We start from the raw sequence: 21,785 nt of genomic DNA on the forward strand, positions 1-21,785 counted from the left end.
TTCCACCTATCTCTTTAATCATAATTAACACTCTCAAATTCCTGTTATTCTGAAATACTAATAAAATTATATCCATTACCATTTTATTCCCGGTAACTCTCTAATCATCAATTCACCCCGACACGCACCCCGAGCACCGAACTCAACCCTGTTATGACCAAACCGATAATCTGAATTCGAAGATCGTCTCATGCCGAATAGCTAGAAAAAATCCACATTATAATGTGGTCTCATCAACAGTTCACCTACGTGAATACAATTGTACAATTATGCTCTCAACGGGGCAAATTACAAAAATACCCCTGAGAGGAAATTTTGACCCCCCTGCATGCATTTAACATTATCTTATAATCTATTTCACATAAGCATGCATGTAATAGTTAAATGAGTTAATAAATCAGTTACGGCCCTCACGGCCTACTAATCTGACCCTTAGACCTAATTAGGGATTTCCAGGCATTCCGTTAGTGAATATTTATTAGTGACTTTTAGTTAGTAAATGTACTCGTACACTTCAAAAGACCGGAATTTTTTTTTTTTTTTGGAACTTCAGTGGTATGATTTATGTTCATAATCAGCAAAAGGTTATTAGTATGGTAGACATATGTTTAATGTGTCCACTTTATGGTTGTTGATGAGAAAATAGGAAATAGGTGTTTAATTTGTGATTAAAGTCTTAATTTCACGTGTTCACCTTTGAAGATTCAAACTAAAATTGCTTTATTGATACAAAAGTACAAGATGGTACACAGTTTAGGCTTTACTCCAAAGTGTAAAACAGATAACTCTTCTAAACTCCAATGGCTCAACCAAGTTCTGTGCGAAACCTGTAAAAGAGAAAGAAAAAACAAATTCAATTATTAAGTATCAAATTAATAAATGAAAGAGAGGGAGAGAGAGAGAGAGAGAGAAAGAAACGTTGCAGGAAATGATAATAGAGAGAGAGAGAAAAAAAACTAAGGTGCAGTGATAATCCTATAATTAATTCCCAACATATATATTTATATATGCAAGCGGTTTGTTAGATAGTGTTAGTGGTAGTAGAAATAAAGTGTGTGTGAGAGAGAGTGTGCAAGTAATTGACAGTTTTATGGTTAGTTATGTTTTATTAACATAGTAAAGTATTTATATTAATAGTAATATATATTTAAAATTATTTAATTTATTTTATACATAGTTAATTTATTTGATGTTATACGAATACAAATTTTTACATGGATACGTATAGATGTATTATTATATATAAATTTAGATGATTAAAATATGGATATATAATTATCTTATAAAAAATTAATTATTAATATGTTCAAAATAAATATGATTTATTAAGTTTTTATATTTTATACTTTTAACTATCAATATTTTAGTAGAATAATATTAGTGGTTGAAATACTTATATTGCTACAAAATAATTAGTAGCAAAATATAATTAAAAAAATTATTTTTTTCTACCAAAAAACTAGTAGCTAAAAATTTGAGTTTTGCTACCAAAATAAAATGGAAGCAATTAATATATAAAGTTAAAAAATTTATATTTTGGCACCCATACATTTAGCTACCAAAAGAAATTAGTAGCTAAAATTATTCATTAGCTACTAATAATTTTGATAGTAAAAATAGTTGGTGTTCTATTTTTAGATTTTGCAACTGAATTCTTTTGCTACCATAATTTATTAGCAAAATATAACTAATTGCTACCACATATATTTGGTAGCTATAGCAGGTAAAAATTATTTTTCTTGTACTGAGTAAGTATAGAATGGCATGGCAGGCTAAATATATCATATCCTATCACATGTTTTAATTGTTGATGTCATTGGTCAACACAACACATTTTGTGGGATGTTAGGTGAGCAAAAGATTGCAGTTGGAAAATGTTCATGATAAACTGAAAAAAATCAGTTATCCTATTGTTGTACTCAATAACTATGCCACATGTTCATCCTATACTATCAATATACTATTTTAAATAGACCCTACGCATAGGGTACATATTGGTACCATCATCCTACCTCTCTTCATCAAACCCTCATACTCATAAAATGAAGTTCAGTACTTGCAAATTTCGGCCAAAGCTATTTGCATGAATATTTTTGTTTAAATCTCATATATTCCTACTTATCTATTGTTGCATGTGCAATATAATGGATTGTGATTCATCAACAGACTCGTGTAATCCCTCGGTTATCCCTGACATACAACGACCCCAACCACACCCGCCGGAGTGGGAAGAGTTCACTCATTATAGGATAACAACCCTGCCAGCGGAACCTATACAATACATCAAAGATCTTCATGAGAAATTGGAGGTGAAGGAAAGCGAAATATTCTTTATAAATTTAGAGAATTTTAGGTTGGAACAAAGGACCCGTTCATTGAAAGATAGGATATCGCAATTGGAAGCCCAGGTGGAAGAGAAGACCAAGGAATTTGAAGATCATAGGTCGGGTTGTATCATGGCTGATTATCAACGGATATCCCAGGCTATTGAAGTACTTAAGACAGAAGCCATTACCAGATACCAAGAGTTTTTGGATCTGAAAGTGAAGAAAATCATGGGTGGTGATGTGATAATGGATGGATGTCCGTGCTAAAGAGAGGACTCTGTTGTTTCATGTTCATGTGGTTCTTCCTTGTTCAAGTTAGATGTGCGTTCAGATGCAGTTGGCAGGTTCACGCGACCGATTATATCAAAACTTGTTGTAAATCATAATCTATTCAGTTGACTACGATTTTGTAACATATTTATCTTATTAGTTCTACCCATGTTGATGATCGACTCTATTGTAACATATTTTTCTTAATTTAATAAATTGTATTTTAGTTGCTTAAACAAAGTGTAAGTAATTATTCTTATACTTGTTCATTGCTCAGATTCATGTGAATATATTTATTTTTAACCAAATGAGTAGCTACTACCAGCCTACTAAACGTAGGAGTCTACAAGCCACCTAATGCAGAAGCATCACTATACCATACACTACTCAATGAACTGACAGCCGACTAGACAGAGAATGGATTTGGATGTTGACCCTTAAGTATGGTAGTTGCATTTTAGTCTATATCTTTTACTGATGTTGGTGGTCTATCAAAAATGGTTTAGTAGCAGGATTAATTTAAATCGCCTTCGGTTAAACCATTGCGCTATGTTTACAAGGAAAATTTGTCAAATAATGCCAACTCCAATAAAGTGCTACCACACATGCATTAGTATTGGGAAAATAGAGAGGATACAGAAGGTGACATACCAAAAATATTGGATAATGACATACTAAGGTCAACTAAAAGAGAAAAGGTGATAACCCACATACACAACATTCAACTACTAGGTGATACATCTTAAGCTTTGGCTTCTTCCCTGTTGTCAGAACTCGATGTCCTCCAACTCTTGGAAGCAAAGACTCATAGTGTCTAATGCGTCCTGCATTCGACCAATGTTCTTGTAGTTCAATCCTTTCTTTTCAATTTTTGCGTTCTTCATAGCCTCATCAAACTTCTGAATCTCCTCACGAATGAAACGATCAACGTCCAATGCTTCTTTCTTCTCTGGTTCTTTGTGCGTTGATTTAGGAACAACCTCCCGGGGACCCAGGGTAGTTAACTTCATTCCTGGTGCCACTTCGGTCACTTGAAGGTTCAATGACTCGGGTACATGAAGAAGGTAGGCATTCCTGCTACTATCCCAGATTGATTTCACGCGTTCATCAGCCTTTGAGGCAGATTCAGACATGTTGACATCCTTCACATCAGTTGAATCTTTGTTGGAGCTCGCCATGATGTTCTCCAATGGGAAAATCTTATATTAACCTCTCGGAGTCAGAAAGAAAATTGGAATGGGATGCTTGTGTTGTTTGCGTGCGTGCAGTTAGTGGGGATTGCAAGTTCTTTGGGCATTATATAGAGTACATCGCCAAAGAATAACTTTGTTAATAAAAACAATTCTGAATCATGGAAAAACACGTGCCACCACCTTTTCATTTCAAATTATTGGTGCTTGGAAAGTAATTTTTAGCTTAGCAACTTAATTTTGATTTAAACGGATGTGCCATATAGTCTTAAATATATATATATATATATATTATGTTAACCACTAGTTTGGAGTACATCCCATCATATAGATACTGAAAATATATATGTAAGGTTAAATAGTTCATATGGTCGCATTATAATCAAGTATATGATAGTGAACTAGTTTATTAAAGGGAAGTGTTAGGTGAACAGAAGATTTTTGTTTCAGTGTTCGATTTTCACTTTCTTAAGGAATTCCAAATATTCCACCCATTATTATGGGTGAACTTATTAAGTGTAGTGAGTACTCCAACCAAATAGCCAAATAATGGGTGGGGACCAATTTCTTGACTTCAGATACAACAAAATTATGGAAATACCAAAGACTGAAGTATCACTTGTCCATACCCTAAAGATATAGCGGGCCCACATCTTCAATACCCTTTGTATTGGACAATAAATGATCATGTACTCCATTCTTCAAAATCTCACCTCATCCATATTGATTTCTCAGTTAGTTTAACATATTTACCTTCAACTCTCTTTGCAGACGTTGGCAATGGATTCCGATTCATCAATTGACTCATGTAATATTGAGGTGTTCCCCGAGCTCAACCGACAACGTCTAGACCCGCCGGAGTGGGAAGAATTCAGTCACAACAGAGTAACAAACCTGCCCCTAGAGCCTATACAGTACATCAATGATCTGCATCAGAAATTGGAGCAAAGGGAAAGCGAAATTTTTTTTATAAATTTCGATAATCGTATGTTGGAACAAAGAAACAATTTCCTGGAAGAGAGGATCGCAGAATTGGAAGCAGAGGTGGAAGTTAAGACAAAAAAATTAGAGGAACTACGGTCGGGTCTTCTCACGCCCAAGTATCAACAGATGTCCCGAGCAGTGGAGGAGCTTAAGAAAGAAGCGGTTAGTAAATACGAACAGTATCTTCACATGAAAGTGAAGAATATAGTGGGACGTGATGTGCCAGTGGATTGACGAACATGATGAAGCTATTCGAGAGAAATTGTAGAGCGTCCAGGTTGGTGACTCTTTGTTGAAGATTGAGAACGAGGGTAGTGGACTCGTTTATTTTTTTCATTTCAACTTCTAGTGAAAGTGAATGAGGAATCTATGTTAATGACTTAATTATTGAAGATACTACTCTTATTAATAATTTTTAATTATGTGTTCCAGAGACTTTAGTTATCGCAGATACATCCTTAATATTGACGAATGAGTATTTTTTTATGTAGTATTTTTAGTTTTGGTATTTAGTACAAAATATCTGTAGTCGAAATAAACTTGGATTAGCTTAATAGACATCATCGCTAGTTTTAGGTAAATAAACACCTATTAAGACCCTACTGTCCATAGGTCTGTAGAAGTTACATAATTAATTGAAAACTTACATAAACATCGTGTGGCGCAATTTTAAATATTAACTGTTAATGGAGCTGATTTTCATTATGTTTTGTGGGTGGTACGATATTGTAAGTTAAGTGCCAAAAAACAATTACTCAATCACTGAAAGTGTGTGAGGAGTGATAGAGTTCTTTGTCTAAAAATATGGGCAACCAACGGGTAATCGCGTTAGGTTACTATTAAACATTGAAACATATAACATACTCTTTTTCATATATGATTTAATTCACATGCTGACATGAAGTGACTACTATCATCCTAGTTAGGCCCAATATTAGAACTAGTGGGAATATCACTATACCACTGATGGAATTGAAGATTTTTGTCTCCGGTGAAGCTCAATTGAGACGACATGAGGTATAGCCACGGTTCTGCTTCAGTGGTTGGACTATTAGAAGAAGGTTCGTAATATTTTTCTACTGTGTGAGCTGTGGGATTAGATTTGCAAGTAGCCTTATTATGCCCTAACTGGTTGCAGTTGCGACACCTATTTTTCTTGGATCTCCCATTTTCTGTGTCCTTCTCTTTTGATTTTGACTTGTTTGTTTCCCTCCCCTTCGTTCTTACCACAGTTGGGTCTCGGATTCCTCTGTTGGCGGGGTGATCGCGGCTGTTAGTAGGACCCACATTTGAAACTTGGTCTACAGATTGGACCTCCACTGACATTGACTTAAATTTTTGTTCCATACGTGACATTTCATTCATTGCCTCTTCAAAATTTTCATTATGTTTTGTGGCATAGTATCCCATTACATTGAAACGCGAAGTTAAAGATCCCCATCTTGTACAAACTAGCACATCCGGTGGCACCGTTGAGTGGGATAAATTTTTTAACCCAATCGTGTTTTTCGCATCCTTCTTCCACCGATCCTTATAAAGAGATTCAGGAATGCATGGTATGTTGAGGTGCTTCATAACTGCAAATATATGTCGACATGGAATTCCATCCAACTCGAACAACATACACGTACAGTTTATATGGCCATCGACAATATGGTAGCGCACCCTACTTCGTACAAGTCCCTTTGGAAACCGCATCAGTGAGTAGAACCTGAAGCCAATGGATACGTTGGTGGAGTCCACTGAGTGAGCCAGGGCACTCGTGATCTGTTCCTCAACTTTTTTGTACATGTTCCTTGTCAAAATCGACGCCACCTGTTCATAGTACTGTCGGAGGATGTTCGATGGTAATTGTGGCGTACTATGGTTGCTGATGAATTTGTCTTCCCGTTCTGTGTGACGAATACTTTGTATGGCCTTGTCTACTTGGCCAACCAGATCTCTAAGTTTGAGTTTGCTCGTAAGGAAGTGGGACAAGTAGGAATTAATTGACTCTGATCTTTGAGTAGTTCTTAGCCCCCCAAAGAAATGCCCTCGTAGGAAACATTCTGCCCAACTCCTCCTACTATTGTAGGTAGTTGTTGCCCATCGACTATCCTCAAATTTGAATTTTGAAACCATTCTATTCCATGTATCCTCGAAATCTTCCTCGGTACAGTATTGATAAAGTAGTTCATTGAACTTGGACTTGAATACAGGATGAGGCGCATTAATAGTTACATTATTCTGAAGATGCCAAGCACACAACCGGTGAACAGAAGTTGGGAAAACTTTTTGTATTGCTTTCGCCATAGCATGATCACCGTCAGTGACCACCACAGGAGGTGGTTTGTTTTTCATGCACTCTAGAAATTCCTCTAAAACTTAAGTATATGTCTCCTCGGTCTCGTCATATAGCAAAGCAACTGCAAAGACTATTGTCCTGTAATGGTGATTCAACCCGACAAAGATAAGCAGGGGCTTATTGTATGAGTTCTTCTTGTAGGTGGAGTCGAAAGCCATAATGTCCCCAAAGCAAGCATAATCATGACGGGAAATTCTATCAGCCCAAAATAGGTCTGCCAACCTATTTTCTACATCAATTGTGTGTGTCTCAAAAAAGTCAGCATCAGAGCGGCCCATACATGCCAAGTACCCCAATGTTCCTTCAGCGTCAGTTTCTTCTTCATGTTGAACTAGTCTTTGCCGACCAATCCAATTGTAAAGATCCTTTTTCAGGAAGGGTACATACTCACGTCCTCCTCTTTCTTGTGCTAGGTGGTTGAATATGTGGCAAGTGCGTATACCTGATCGTCGCATCGACATTACCTGGGCTCCGATTGACTCTGGTATGGCTCGATTAGAACGCAAGAAGTGCAATTCCCTTTTCGAAGCTAATTCATGATTATGTTTCGGATTGAAGTCTTTCGCCACCCAAGTATTTTCCGTCCTGTCCAAGTTCACGCGTAGAAGTACGAGACACCCCGTTCTTGTGATAGGTCTTGGTTTTTTTCTTACGGTTTAGAAGGTTTGTCCACTTGTCGCGTTGAAAACCTTGGTTTGAGCAAACCCATTTACGTTGCCACGGGTTGTTTTCATGGTCACGTCGAACATCTTCCTTGCGAACACTAAACCCCATCCATTTCGAGTATTCGGAAAAAAATTATTCCCATTTATCGAGACTTTCGAGGTGTTTGCCTATGATGTCTTCTTTTGACAGATCATGTGGATGCTTGTTGTAAATTTGAAGTTCTGCAAGTGTTGTGACCATTTTATTCTCCATATCTTACATTTGTATTTGTCTACCAAAAAATTAATTGATATGGTAATCAGTTAGAATTTTTGGGGCGGTAAATACAACAAGCATCAAGCTGCATTAGGTGGTTACTTTTGTTTTTCTTAATAATTAATAAAAAACCAAATATATGTAAATGAATACACTGACGAAATTTTTATTTTCATCTTCGTAAATTTTGGCCAAATAACTTATTTTATTTAATTGCATCATGGGACATGTTATATACAATATTATAATTCAAGGGTTTGACCTACCATTTCACTGCCTCAAAGAAAGAGTTATTTAAGTGTACATTAATTAACATTCAACTTAATATGGTGGATGAGGTAAATATACTGTGTACTTATTTTATTGGAAAGTTGTCCTTATGTTTACAAGGCAAACATATCTTTTACTTGACCTTAGTGTAAAGTTATTGTAAAACAATAGAAATAAAGGTCCTTCTACTTTTTATAAAAATGACCATTTTCGGTGGTCATTTAGTTGATATATATAGGCGGACCCCATTCTTAGTTATGTCACGTAAAATAAAAACAAGGGGTTTGAAAAAGATAGTTCAATAACATAGTTGAGCCATGTACAAAATGCATAATATGAAATATACATTCATCAAACTTTTAAGGGCATTGATCAGTACGACCATATAATTAAGACACCGATTTCAAAAGACCTTCAATTGGTACTTCCATTACCGAAAACCATTGATTATGGTAATCTCAGTACCTGGAGGTGATAGATACTTAAGCTTACGTGAAAATGCTTACAAGCATTAATAAGAAAGGGGAAGTGGACTTAAACATACTACAACATGAAGATGGGACTCATAGTAGTCCAATGCACTAAGGTACTAAAACATAACAAAATGCAGTACATGTAGAAAAGATTAGTCCAAGAAGATGATGTCTATGTCGTTTGGTGACTGATTATTAGCTTCAACACATAACTCACTACTTAGTGTCTGTTGGCGTTTCACCATAGAACCAACATGGTCTATGATTTGGCGCTGCTGAAAAAGGAAAGAACTAATGTCCATTGAATCCATCCTTAAAGTGTTGCCTTTCTTAGCAACTACATTTTTAAAAGTTGTTAGCTTCTCAATCTTTAAGTCCTTTTTGAAGCAGTTTTTGCACTTCCCTCTAAACTCGACCCTTGGTGTTTTCTTCCCTGCATGAGTTGGTGACAATGTTTACTGAGGACTAATTTTGGTGGGGTGTGATTTCACTAGTTTGTGTGGATGGAAGTGGAGTGGGTATGGAATTAACAAGGAAGGGAATTGAAAATTGTTTGGTTGGTGATTCAATCTCTGTTTTCACTTTAACATCACCAGGGAATAGATTCACGCATAACTTAGAGGGTGACATGGTTTGGTAATGGTAGGAATGAAGATAGTAGTACGTGGGGGTATATTTTCTCTTACACTGGTTCACTTAAGCAACTTATAAATACATATATACACATATATATAGTGAGCATTGTGAAAGATCCAGTGTGTTCACTAAATTCCCGCCAAAACACTACCTATGGATCTAGGAAACAGTGAATGAGAATAAATTGATTAACCCTTAATAATGGCCGATTCTTAAATTAACTTTACTAATGTATTGTTTTTAAAGATGTTATATGCAAAACAGATGAAAAGTTGTAATGGTTTCGCACATTATCAAGTGGACACCTCACTTGTCACCTAGGTCATGATTGAATAAAAGTATGGGAACAGTAAGAGAAACTCTGATCTGTATCTCAATGTGGCCCCATGCAATCTTCAATGTGGATATCGGTGACACTATTACAAACTGAGGCTATAATTTGGCGCCTTAACACTTAGTGGAGGGTGTACGGTAAATCATGGAAATAGAGTTTGAGAACATCCTGCAACAAGAGAGGAGGTGATTTTATGTATAAAAAACTAAGAGAGTAGTTCAATGCACTTGTGTCATGAATACGTCCTCCTCGTACCTTAACATTTTTGCATATGCTCAAGAGCAAACCATAGGTTTACTTAGAAAAACCGCAATGAAAATGGCATTTTCATCATACATTTAGTTAGCTAAAATTAAAAATATGATAACTAAAAAATGGAAAAGTATAAGAGCTAGCGAAAGTGTAAGGTTTGAAAAAAAAAAGCGAAGCCAACATAAGTAAGTGTTTTATGCAGCAATGTTTTTTGATGAAAGTTTGTGACATATACCTCTTAATTTATCTTCAACAACTTACAAGTAAAACTGAAGAATAAAAAACAATGGGGCTTCCTATCACACTGCATCAACAAAATCAGAGCAATGGGTTAAGCTAGTATTTTTTGAGATTGAGTTCACGCATGTGACACCTATATATACAATTTATCTTCGTCATTTAATGAGATGGTTGTTGTTTGTTGTGGCCTGTTATATGGCATTAATAATTCATTGAATTGGACAGGCTGATGTATTAGGTGCATTTATTTAAGTAAATAAGTTGAAAAATGTATTCTAAGTAATTTATAAAAATTGTGTTAGATGCTATTTTGAGTAAGTAAACATGAAAAAAAAAACTCCATTCTTCATAACAAACAGTCACGTTAAATACTTACAGTAGTTACATGACATCATATATTAGGAAGAAGTAAACATTGACCATGGACAAGGGTTGCAATGGTCTTACACATAAAGGAAAAGAGTCTTCGAAACTCATTAAAACAGACCAGCAACACTAGGAATTGCGAACCCAAAAAGAACATTCTACTAGTGTGGTTGTTCGAGCCATGGACCCAAAATCAAATATAACACATACACACCACTACAACGTACGTAGTATAAAATTATAAATATGTAACTACTGCATGGGTGGCTTCTGACTTGGGACGATAGTTGTGTTCTTTGCCATGTACCCGGTACGGAGCTCCTCGATCATGGAAACCATGGCTTGGAGGTCTTTTCTCCATTCACTTGCCATTTCCATGGCCTTCTTCTGCATCATCCCTAAAGCCATTTCTAGCCCATGTATCTTTGAATTTAGCGTAGAGTACTGCATGTTTGTGGCGTTGTACATATTCTCCAACTCACTCCGCTCGGTTGCCAACCTCAAGTTCTCCAACAATATGTAGTTGATGTATTCCATTTGCTCAAGTTGTAATTCATCAAAGTATGGGGACCCAAATACATTACCATCTCCACGGGGTGTATGATCCATGGTAGATAGAAAACTAAAATTGAAAAGAGTAGAGGGTAATATGATTCAGATAAAAGGTGAGCATAACACAAGGGCTACACGTATACATATATATATAACTTGTGGCTTACGGAGTTGATGTAGAGCATGCTAGTATATGGTAACGTGTGTACAAGTTATACTTGGTAGTGATATTTGATTTATCAGTAAACGAGGCACTATAGATTGCATATGATCTAAATTAGGTGATAACACACAGGTAATAAGTCAGTTACTTGAATATTTAACATATTGACTTGCCCGTGTGTCTTACTTACTTCCATAAGGTATGACATTACTTGACAAAAAAATTCTGAAACACATAACCCGTTATGGGAGTGAGTCAAACGTTGATTGCCATTTAACTTTTAATATGTACAGTTAAAGTAATTAGCACACCGTTAAGTTTTTTTTTCTTATATAAAAGGCTGCCCTTATGGACCCAATATATATAAAAATGGTGGTTAAATCTCTTCTCTTCCATCATTAAACTAAATTCTCAATAACACCACATGGAGGCAGACATAGTTGGGTCCACCCAGCCAATAAACTAATATGGTTCTATGTGTTGTATCTTTCTCCCCCTTTACAAGTTACGTGTGCTATAAGAAGAAGTTCAATAGTACACAAGGGCCCACATAATGGATATAATTGAGATGTGTCATCAGATTCATCATTACAAGATATAGAGCAGGTAGTTGGAGTAGACCCTTTATTGAACATTTCTCACTTGATAAAAATATTTTAATTTCAGAACCAAATATCAATATTATTTTTTTGTTTTGGTTGCAGGAATTGCTTATGGATTCTTACTCTACTCTCAATTCCTGCAATGTGAAGGTGGTAGCCGACTTACGATGGGGAGAAGCATATCTCCCAGATTTGGAACATTCAAGTGAGTACAGACTCACAACCCTCCCACCTGACCCAATCGGATACATTAATAATCTAAAGAAGACATTACATGAGAAGGAGCACGAGATTTTCTCAATCAACCAGGACAAGCACCTATTGGAGGAACACAACAAGTCAGTCAAAGAGAAGATATTGCAGTTGGAGGCAAAGCTTGGTGAGAAGACGAACAAGCTACAAGAATTGATCCATGATGCAGTGTACTCATATGAGGAGTGGAAGATCATATATGAACGACTTTCGCAAGTGATCCACCACCTGATGGAGGAGCCTATAAATCGATACCAAGAATACCTAGAGCAAAGAGTAAATAACTTTGTCGGCCATGAGGTGTCCATGGATAATGGAAGGGGATAACCACAAATATTATCTACCTCGGGACGATTACTTTTTTAATATTGAGGTAATTAGAAATACTTGGTAATCTTATTGTTGTTTGTTAACTTCTTGCTTTAAGTTAGATGTTGTAACTAAGTTATTGTAAATTATAAATTAGTCTACAACATGGAGTTTTATGACTACTATAGGCCGGTCTTGAAGTGGTCAGAGTACGATAATGAGCTATATTTTTTTATTAGGAAGACAAAAATTAGATTTTGGCTAGGTCATAACTTATTGAAGATGAGATTTTTTTTTAGAAATTTAATTTTTTTTTTTTGAGTAGTTCATTTGCCACCTTACCTTGTACTGTTCCAATTCGTAGCACATATCAATACATTAGGAGGCTATTGTAGTAGTGGGTGGACCTAACACAAAATAACAAGGGTTTTTACTTAATGTCAGGAATATATTTACTCTTCATGGTGTACCTGATTTTGTGGGATACATTGGCAAATCAATGGATTTGGGTGCAAATCTAACATTTTCATATTCTTCTATGGGGGCCACCAAAGTGAAGTACAATTGAAGGACAAATCCTTCATACTACACGTTTACCATGTCAAAAAAATTAAAAAATAAGAAATTTTAAGATATCAATTTTGAGTCAGAGATTGAACCCTCAATTTGGTTATATTATCTAGTATAAAATCTTACAAACTCTTGTGTTTCGGATGGAACTAATAATAACTGTTTTTTATTAAATTTCATTATTGTTCATTCATATAACCTTAACTAAAGAAGTGGTTTGTTTTGACTTCAAAAATTAAAATGTAAACATTACCATTATTAAAAGTTAAAGAGACGAATGCCTTGGCATTATAATTTCCAAGAAGTTGCATATTATCATCACATAACCCCAATCTGGGCCATTTCTTCAACTATAGGCATTGTAGGAGTCAAAGGAGGTCACCTATATTGTTAGTTTTTGTTGATGACCTCAATTCAAATATTGTGACATTCTGCTTTATGCTCATTATCCCTCCCAGAATTGTGAAGGAAAAATATGTGCAGGAAAGAGTAAATTGTTTGTAAACAAATACTAAAGTAATAAAGTTTTAAATTTGATGGTTGCACCTACGAAATATAGTTAATTTAATGGTAAATGAAAGTAGTTCCAAAATTGTACAAGGCAGGCGGATGGTGGTTAAGTTCAATCAATTCTTCCTCTTTCTCTTACCCAACTTGGACCAGTGTTTGTCTCTAGCCTTTTTCGTTGATAGCATGGGAGGTACAGCTGAAGCTTTTGGAGGATAACAAGACCGTTCTTTTAAGTCAGGGGATTTCTCAACGCTACTTAAACAAGCTTTATAATAAGTCGTTGCGTTATCTTTCACTCCCAATCGAAGCCTATTGGACTCACAGGTCAAGATATCGATTGCAATGTCGACTCTAGTAGAATCCTGAACTTTCTGCAAAATCAGAACAAGGCGCTGAAAAACTAAAATCTAAAACCGCTATTTTAGGACTTATTTAATAAAGCATTTATAAAATATTAATTAACTAGTAAAAACTTACATAGGACTTCGGGGGTGATTCCCCATCCACAATCCACTCCATAAACTTCATGACAAAAACACCACAGTCATGACCATTTTCTTGCTGAGGTACTTGACCAGAGGGCACTACACTAAAAAGGGAAAAAACGGGACCACCAACACGAGCACTACCCATGGTCGTATGAAGCAACACGTCAAGCTTCTTTAACTATATCAAAGAAGTATAAATAGTTTTAATATAATGAAAAACGACATGTCACAACACTATTAGTATACTCAGGAGACACCCATACTAGTTCGCTTAGTATATGTGTCCTGACCCGTGTCCTATATCGACCAGACACTGAGTCCCACACGCTTGCACAACCTTTTTGGCAGTGTATAATGGCTAGTATCCAATGATTGTTTTCGACATCCTTCATTGGCACTAGGATCTAACAAGAAGACAATAAAACTCAATTAGCTAATTCACATTGAGAAGGCACTAAGTGGTAAAATAAATCTAATCTAACTACCTTCTGCACTTTCTTGAGCAGCATATCAAGATTCACATTGGCACCAAGAAAGGCAGTGTTGCCGGTGTCCCAAAAATATGCACCATTATGACATCGCTGTTTCAAGTTATTTTATTGAAATAACTTTTTAAATTCAAAACAAAAAAATGGAATATTGAACCCAGGAAATTCAAATTTGTATTACAACATACCAGGCCGGGCCAATAGGTTGGGAAAATCAAAGTTTGAGCATCGTCATCTATTACACCATCAGGGTTGTCTCTATATCTTAATACACACCCAAAAGCATCAATAATCTGCAAAGCAGTATGAAGTGTCAAATATTTTTCTCAACTTCTTCATATTGAAGAAAAAAAGATTTGGGCAATGTGCTACAAGATCATAATTTTGTTACTTCAACAAAGGTAAACTTTAAATAGAACAGTATTTACCTTCATGTCCACCTCAGCTTCAGGTCTAAGGCTTCTGAAGTACCACCGCTCCAACTGTCCCATTACATTATCGACCAACACGTCTCTGGAAATTATTGACTTCGTTAATGAACAAAAGTGTCGTAAGATGATTGAAACAAAGGAAAAATGGTGATGTCAATAGCCAAAAAAATTATTCACATAAGAATTTATCACCTACCGCAACAACAAACTAAAGTCAAATAGGAAAAGTCCAAGTTCGAACTTGGACTGTGGTAGGGCTACTTTCAAATTGATTGCACCAATCTGCCTACCTTTGCTTTTGTTATACTTAAGAATCATATCCTGAAATGATTTGTCCATTTTGCAAAGCTCTTTGTCTCTCCTTAAAATAGTAGGATCGATCTTCATGTTGTCATCGTCATCTATTTCGTGAATAACAGGAGTGTCTGTGGTACCATACACACTGGCTTCGTATGGAATGACATCTTCTGGTATAGCTTCAAAATTCAAAATACCCAAGTCCTCCTTCTCCTTCTCCTTCCCTTCCATGCGAAATTTAGAAGCATCATCTTCCAAACCAATCTCATTCTCAACATCTATCTTCTCATTCCCTGAACATGATAGTACACCATCAACGTTCTGGATAGCATTGTAAGGCCCAACATCAACATTGTACTTGTCTGAGGGTAAAACAGTTGGTTCATAATCATTGAAATCATTTTCTATTGCCCATTTTTCCCTCTCGATATTAGAAATTGAACCCTTTCTATAAGAATCTTCAAACTCATTTCGACAACCTATGCCACACTCCAAAAGCATCGGGTCAATTTTCATCTTATGCTGGCTCAACTTTGTTTTCTCATGCAAGTAAAATGGTTGGCTCGATTGGGTCTTTAGTCAACTTCCCAAACTGCATACACTTAGCAGCCTCTTCCTTGCTAATATGGGGGGAAGCATTCCCAGGAACCATTGAACCTATCGCAGCATTGAAACTTTGATGTAATCGTTCAAATCCTTTGTCAAAATACAATTTCATCTCCTCTTTAAAATTGTCAATTTGAATGACGTGATGATTTGGAGTACTCAAACTTTGTTGTAAGCGTTGCAATCCCATTTCCAGTTCAATCTTCATCTCCTCTTTAAATTTATCAATTTCATTCTCCTTAGCAAACAATTTCTTCTCCAAAGATTCAACCATTACACACAAAGACGATATCGTGGCGGGTAACTTCAATTGATCGACCCCTTCTTGCAATTCTAACATGGGGATCTGAAAAAAAATTACATAATATTATTAACTCCGACATATTATAGACTTTTCCATCATAACAACAAAGAAAAAAATGACTAAATTTTAACCCATGCTTACTGTATTCGACTCAAACCCCCCTTCCTCTTTAACCCACTCAAGCAAAGCCTTGGTATTATCATCACACCAAACACCAATAGGGCATAGGGACCTATCTGCATATCCTTCCTTCCAAATAATATGGTGACAGTAAAATACCTACAAAATACAAACACATACAAAATTATTATGCACCATTCACCAATGCCAACATTATTGCAAAAAACTAAAAAGAAAAAAGTACCTGTAAAAAATACACGCATCCTCCAACGAACTTGGATGCTTTGCCATGATACCGGCTTATGCTTTTCCATAGATGCGTATATGCCATTGACGCCCAATTAACACGACAAATAGTGGCAACGTCAGTTAAGGACATTATAGGACCCTCAACCTCTCGAGCAACATGGAGAGACGTATTAGGCAGCAAAAAATCACTAACCAAAAATAACAAAAATTGCTGAACAAAGGACATGTCGGCCAATTCACGACGCCTCAATTTCTCCTCCAACAAACTAACAGTATTCTTCTCACCTTTATTGTAAAAAGGTTGTTCAACAGGCTTACCATGTCTTTGTAAATCTTCAACACCATCATTAACACCCATGGTAGCACTAAAAACTTTACTGTCCAGTTTGAAGTGCTTCCCATGAACATCCAAACATCCATCATCTACGTTGAACCTACTCAACAACCAAAATATAAGATTTCTTCTCAAATTACAATCTTTCAACCCTAATAGTGCCCAAATCCCAACTCTTTCAGCATCTCTTTTTGACCCCCATTCATATGGGAAATAAGGCTGAAGATCCTATGAGGAGAGCATCTATAGTCTAATTTATCAGGTTCGGCCATTTTGAAATCCACTTTAGAAGGAATGTTCACCTGCCATTAAAATAATAAAAGAGAACACAATGATATATGGCAACAATATTCTTTTCAATTAATGGGGAAAAAAAATAAATACACAAAGTACCAATGATCTACAGTGGAAATTAATTCAAACTCAGGTACTGCAATTGGTTATCATTAACTTGTGTATATATATTTCAAACATTGAAAAATATAACAACTATGGCAATCAAATATTTAATTTCAATCTCACGTAATACTTACTAATATACAAGTAATCAACTAATAGATTCTTACAAACAAACACAGTCCTTCTCAAGTAACAATGACTAGTGTACAAGTAACCAGTCCACTTCGCTAGATAACAAGGTTGAAAATAAAAGTAATAGATTAATATGGACAAATACAGTCATTCAACTATATCAATGCTTCATTCCATGAAATCTCACAAGTAAGAACGACTAGATGTTTTTAAATCCTACAAGTAAGACTCAGTCTAGTTTAAATCCTGCAAAAGTTCATAGTACTGAAAGTGTACAGTTTGAGGTGGAGCGTAATGGAAAACTTGAAGAAGAACAAACTAGAAGTTGGTTACTTGGAGAGGAGGAACCAGATAAAGAGCAGCAAAGAACTGATAGCTATTGGTTAGCACGTGATAGAAGCAGAAGAGAGATTAAGCCTCCTGAAAGATATGGATATGCAGATTTAATTGCATTCTCTTTGATTGCTACAAGGGAAGTGCTAGAAGAAGAATCAAGAAGTTCGAAGGCAGCTTTAGCTAGTAAGGAGGGGCATCAATGGCTTAAGGCTATGAATGAAGAAATAAAGTCCCTTCATGACAACCATAATTGGGACTTGATTGTAAACCCTACGAACTTTAGAATAGAAAGCTGCAAGTGGATTTTCAAAAGGAAGGAATGGATTCCTGGAGTTGAACCAGCTCAGTTTAAACCAAGACTTGTTGCTTGTGGCTTCAATAAAAAAGAGGGTATCGATTTTAATGATGTTTTTTCACCTGTGGTTAATCATAGATCAATATGAATTATTTTGGCAATGGTAGCAGAATTTAATCTACAATTGGAACAGATGGAAGTAAAAACTGCATTCTTATTTGGTGAGCTTGATGAAAACATTTTAATGGCTCAACCTGAAGGATTTAAGGTCAAAGGAAAAGAAGATCATGTATGCAAGTTAAATAAGTCCTTATATGGATTAAACCAATCCCTTAGATAGTGGAATAGGAGATTTGATGACTTCATCACCAAAATCAGGTTTCAGAGAAGCAGGTATGATAATTGTGTATATTTCAAGTTCCTTTCTAACAATGATTTTGTTATATTACTGTTATATGTTGATGATATTCTAATAACAAGTAATAGTAAGTATGAGATAGAAAAGGTAAAAGAAAATTTAAGAAGGGAATTTCAGATGAAGGATCTTGGAGCTGCAAAGAAGATCCTGGAATAAAGATTAGCCGAGATAGGGAAAGGAAACTACTGTATTTGTCTCAGGAAATATATCTCAAGAAGATCCTTAAGTAGTTTGGTATGTTTAATTCCAAACCTGTAATAACTCCAATATCTCAGCAGTATAAACTGAGTGTGTATCAAGCACCAAAGACCAATGAAGATAAGGAATATATGGATAGTATACCATATGCAAATATTGTGGGATCTCTGATGTATGCTATGGTTTGTACTCGTCCAGACATAGCTTATGCAGTGAGTATTGTCAGTAGATTTATGTCAAATCCTGGAAACTCTCATTGGCAAGCTCTAAAGTGGATTCTTAGGTATATCAAAGGATCACTTGGAAGAGTTTTACTTTATGGTGGAGCTACAGAGAAGAGCAGAACAACTATTATTGAAGGGTTTGTCGACTCAGACTATGCTGCCTGTCTTGATACAAGGAAGTCACTCACTGGCTATGTTTTTATTACTTTTGGCACTGCTATCAGCTGGAAAGCAAACTTGCAAAAGGTTGTAGTCTTATCTACCACTGAGGCGTAATACATGGCACTCACCAAAGTTGTTAAGGAAGCTCTATGGTTAGGAGGCATTGTTAGAGAATTGAAGCTGCAAAACCAAGTCATCACAGTTTATTGTGATAACCAAAGTGCCATTCACCTGTCCAACAACCAAGTCTTTCATGAAAGGACAAACCAGGTACACATTAAACTACACTTTGTCAGGGAAGTTATAGCTCGTGGATTAATTATAGTTCAAAAGATTTCTATTGATCATAACCCTTCAGATATGATCACCAAACTTCTTCCAAGCAGTAAGTTCTTTCACTACTTGGATCTGATTCAGCTGAAAGGAGATTAAGCCCTTTAGGGGGCTTGAAGTGCAGTCACTAAATCTGGAAGTGTTACTGATCCAAGGTGGAGATTTGTTACTTATTTGGCTCACTCAACATTCTGTTATAACACCCTTCTATCATTTGTAAATCTTTTTTGACAATTAATAGTCAGTTGCTATTACTATATATAGCTTTTATTGTATAGTCCAGAAACAGAGAAAAAACTTGTAATTTGAGACATTCTATACTAGAAGAGAGAGTAGTGACATCTATACTCAAATAAAGTTGAAGATCAAGTTCTAATAAAAGTGATTGCCCCTGGATGTAGGTTACAGTTGTCTTGCCTCTAATTCCAACCACGTAAAAGATTTTGTTTTGCATTGTGTTTTTCCACCTCTATTTTACTGATTGGTTTGTGAGTTATTGTGACTTTTAACTTGGCTGTTTAGTTGTGATTCTTGGAGGTTGGTTTTCTGTGGTGAAGTTGTTAATTGAGCCCTACAATCTTAGCATTACCGAACTCCGAAAATGCATCTCAAACTTTACAACTCCAAAAATTTCATAAATTGAACCAATGCCCACTACAAATTTCACTAATTTCTACATTTCAAGAAAAAAAATTGCCCGAATAAATTCCAAACATCAGAAGTTTCATAAATACCCAAACTCAACTTTCATGCAAATATCTTAACTAGTAATTACAAAAAGAGGATTTTTGCCAAAAAAACAAAACAACACTGAGAGAGATAACAACTTACCAGTAACAGAACACCTCTTTTCCCCAACTCCGACACTGCAAAAGCCGAAACTCACGTAGCTGAACACTTTAAACAGTAGGTAACCACGCTCCACCCACAACCCACTCCAACGATATAGCAATGGCAGAAAGAACCAGGACGTTACTCAGTAATACTCGGTTGAAGAGGAAGAAGTTTTTTTTTTTTTTTCTTGTTTGCTTAAGGGTAAATGGCAATCGGTATCCGGTTAAAGGGGGTTCCTAAGGGTATATGTGTATTTTTGTATCATTAAATCAACACATTCAAATCCAACCATTCACTCTAAAAACTAACATATCCTATGGCTAATAATCAACTGTTGGACTAAGTCCTGAAATGGGAACTGAGGGACTAAAGAAGTCCCCTTAATTAAATATATAAATTTGGCAAGTATAACCAATTGTTTTTTATATATTATATATTAATTAATATTTTGGTAATTAATAGTCTTCTATCATTTTTTTTTTTGTAACTGAACACTTTTATAGTTAAAAGTGAACCCATTTCTTCAGTAATGTACATCGAAGAAAATATAGGTGTTATACCCAAAAAATAGGAAGGTGCATTCTAGGAGAGTTAAGGGGAATGGTCCTAGGAGACCCCAAGGAGGGTGTGGTCCTAGGAGACCCCAAGGGTGTGTAGGAGGTAAGCCTCCCAAGGTTTTCTAAGTGTTGGCTCGAACGTGTCCAAGGTAAATAGCTAAGGAGGAGGAGTCTCATGCAAGAGAATGGAGACTTAGACTTTCATAAGGAAAGTCTATACAATGTTCGATCGGACATGTTTGGGAGATGCTAAAGGAGGTTGCCTCAATGTTGTCCAAGGTGAGGTTGCCTCAATGTTGTCCAAGGTGAGGTTCCCTCAATAGTTGTCCAAGGTGAGGTTCCCTCAATGTTGTCCAAGGTGAGGTTGCCTCAATGTTGTCCAAGGTGAGGTTCCCTCAATAGTTGTCCAAGGTGAGGTTCCCTCAATGTTGTCCAAGGTGAGGTGCCAAGGAGGTTGCCTCGGACCACCTGGTCCGAGGAGAAGCCAAGGAGATTGGTTCAAGGAGGAACATGGCATGCTAGAGGAGAGTGCATGTTAGAGGAGAGAAGTGCATCTTCTACCACCATGCACGTTCAACCCACCAAAAACATGTCCTACCACCATGCATATCCTACCACCATGCATGTTCAACCAGCACTTGCATGGGTAGTGAGTAGGAGGTGGACCAACTAGCTAGAGGAGACTAAGTCAGACGCAACTTCAACAACATACGCGGGAATCTCTCATTCTTCCCACAAATGGGGAGTTTGTTACATTTCGAATTTTGAATGTTTATTTGTAATATAAATGTAATAAATATAATAAAATATCCCTATTATAAGGGGATATCAGTTGAGGATCCCAGGCCTATAAATAGAGAACTTATGGGATGAGAGAGGGGTTCTTCTTCTGCTTCTTCTTTCTAGAGAGAGAAAATTGGGATTGTTTATTCTCGAGAGAGAAAGTGCTGAAATTAGAGAGAATTCTTGTATTTTCACAATCTGTACTGAAGAAACTCAGTTGGCTCAGTCCATC

At 36.1% G+C, this 21,785-nt stretch overlaps 1 protein-coding gene across 1 annotated transcript; it reads right to left on the reverse strand.

Moving 5' to 3' along the window:
• Positions 1 to 5,689: 5,689 nt before the first annotated feature.
• Positions 5,690 to 7,111, reverse strand: LOC133778771 (protein FAR1-RELATED SEQUENCE 5-like). Its single transcript, XM_062218798.1, has one exon. The coding sequence runs from the start codon at positions 7,109 to 7,111 to the stop codon at positions 5,690 to 5,692; it is 1,422 nt and encodes a 473-aa protein (XP_062074782.1).
• Positions 7,112 to 21,785: the final 14,674 nt, after the last annotated feature.

This window comes from Humulus lupulus, chromosome 1 (genome assembly GCF_963169125.1).
Source record: "Humulus lupulus chromosome 1, drHumLupu1.1, whole genome shotgun sequence".
Lineage (NCBI taxonomy): Eukaryota > Viridiplantae > Streptophyta > Magnoliopsida > Rosales > Cannabaceae > Humulus > Humulus lupulus.

Bases quoted from the DNA above. Each gene is read 5' to 3' on its own strand.
- LOC133778771 (XM_062218798.1), bottom strand. From the start codon at position 7,111: ATGAAAAACAAACCACCTCCTGTGGTGGTCACTGACGGTGATCATGCT.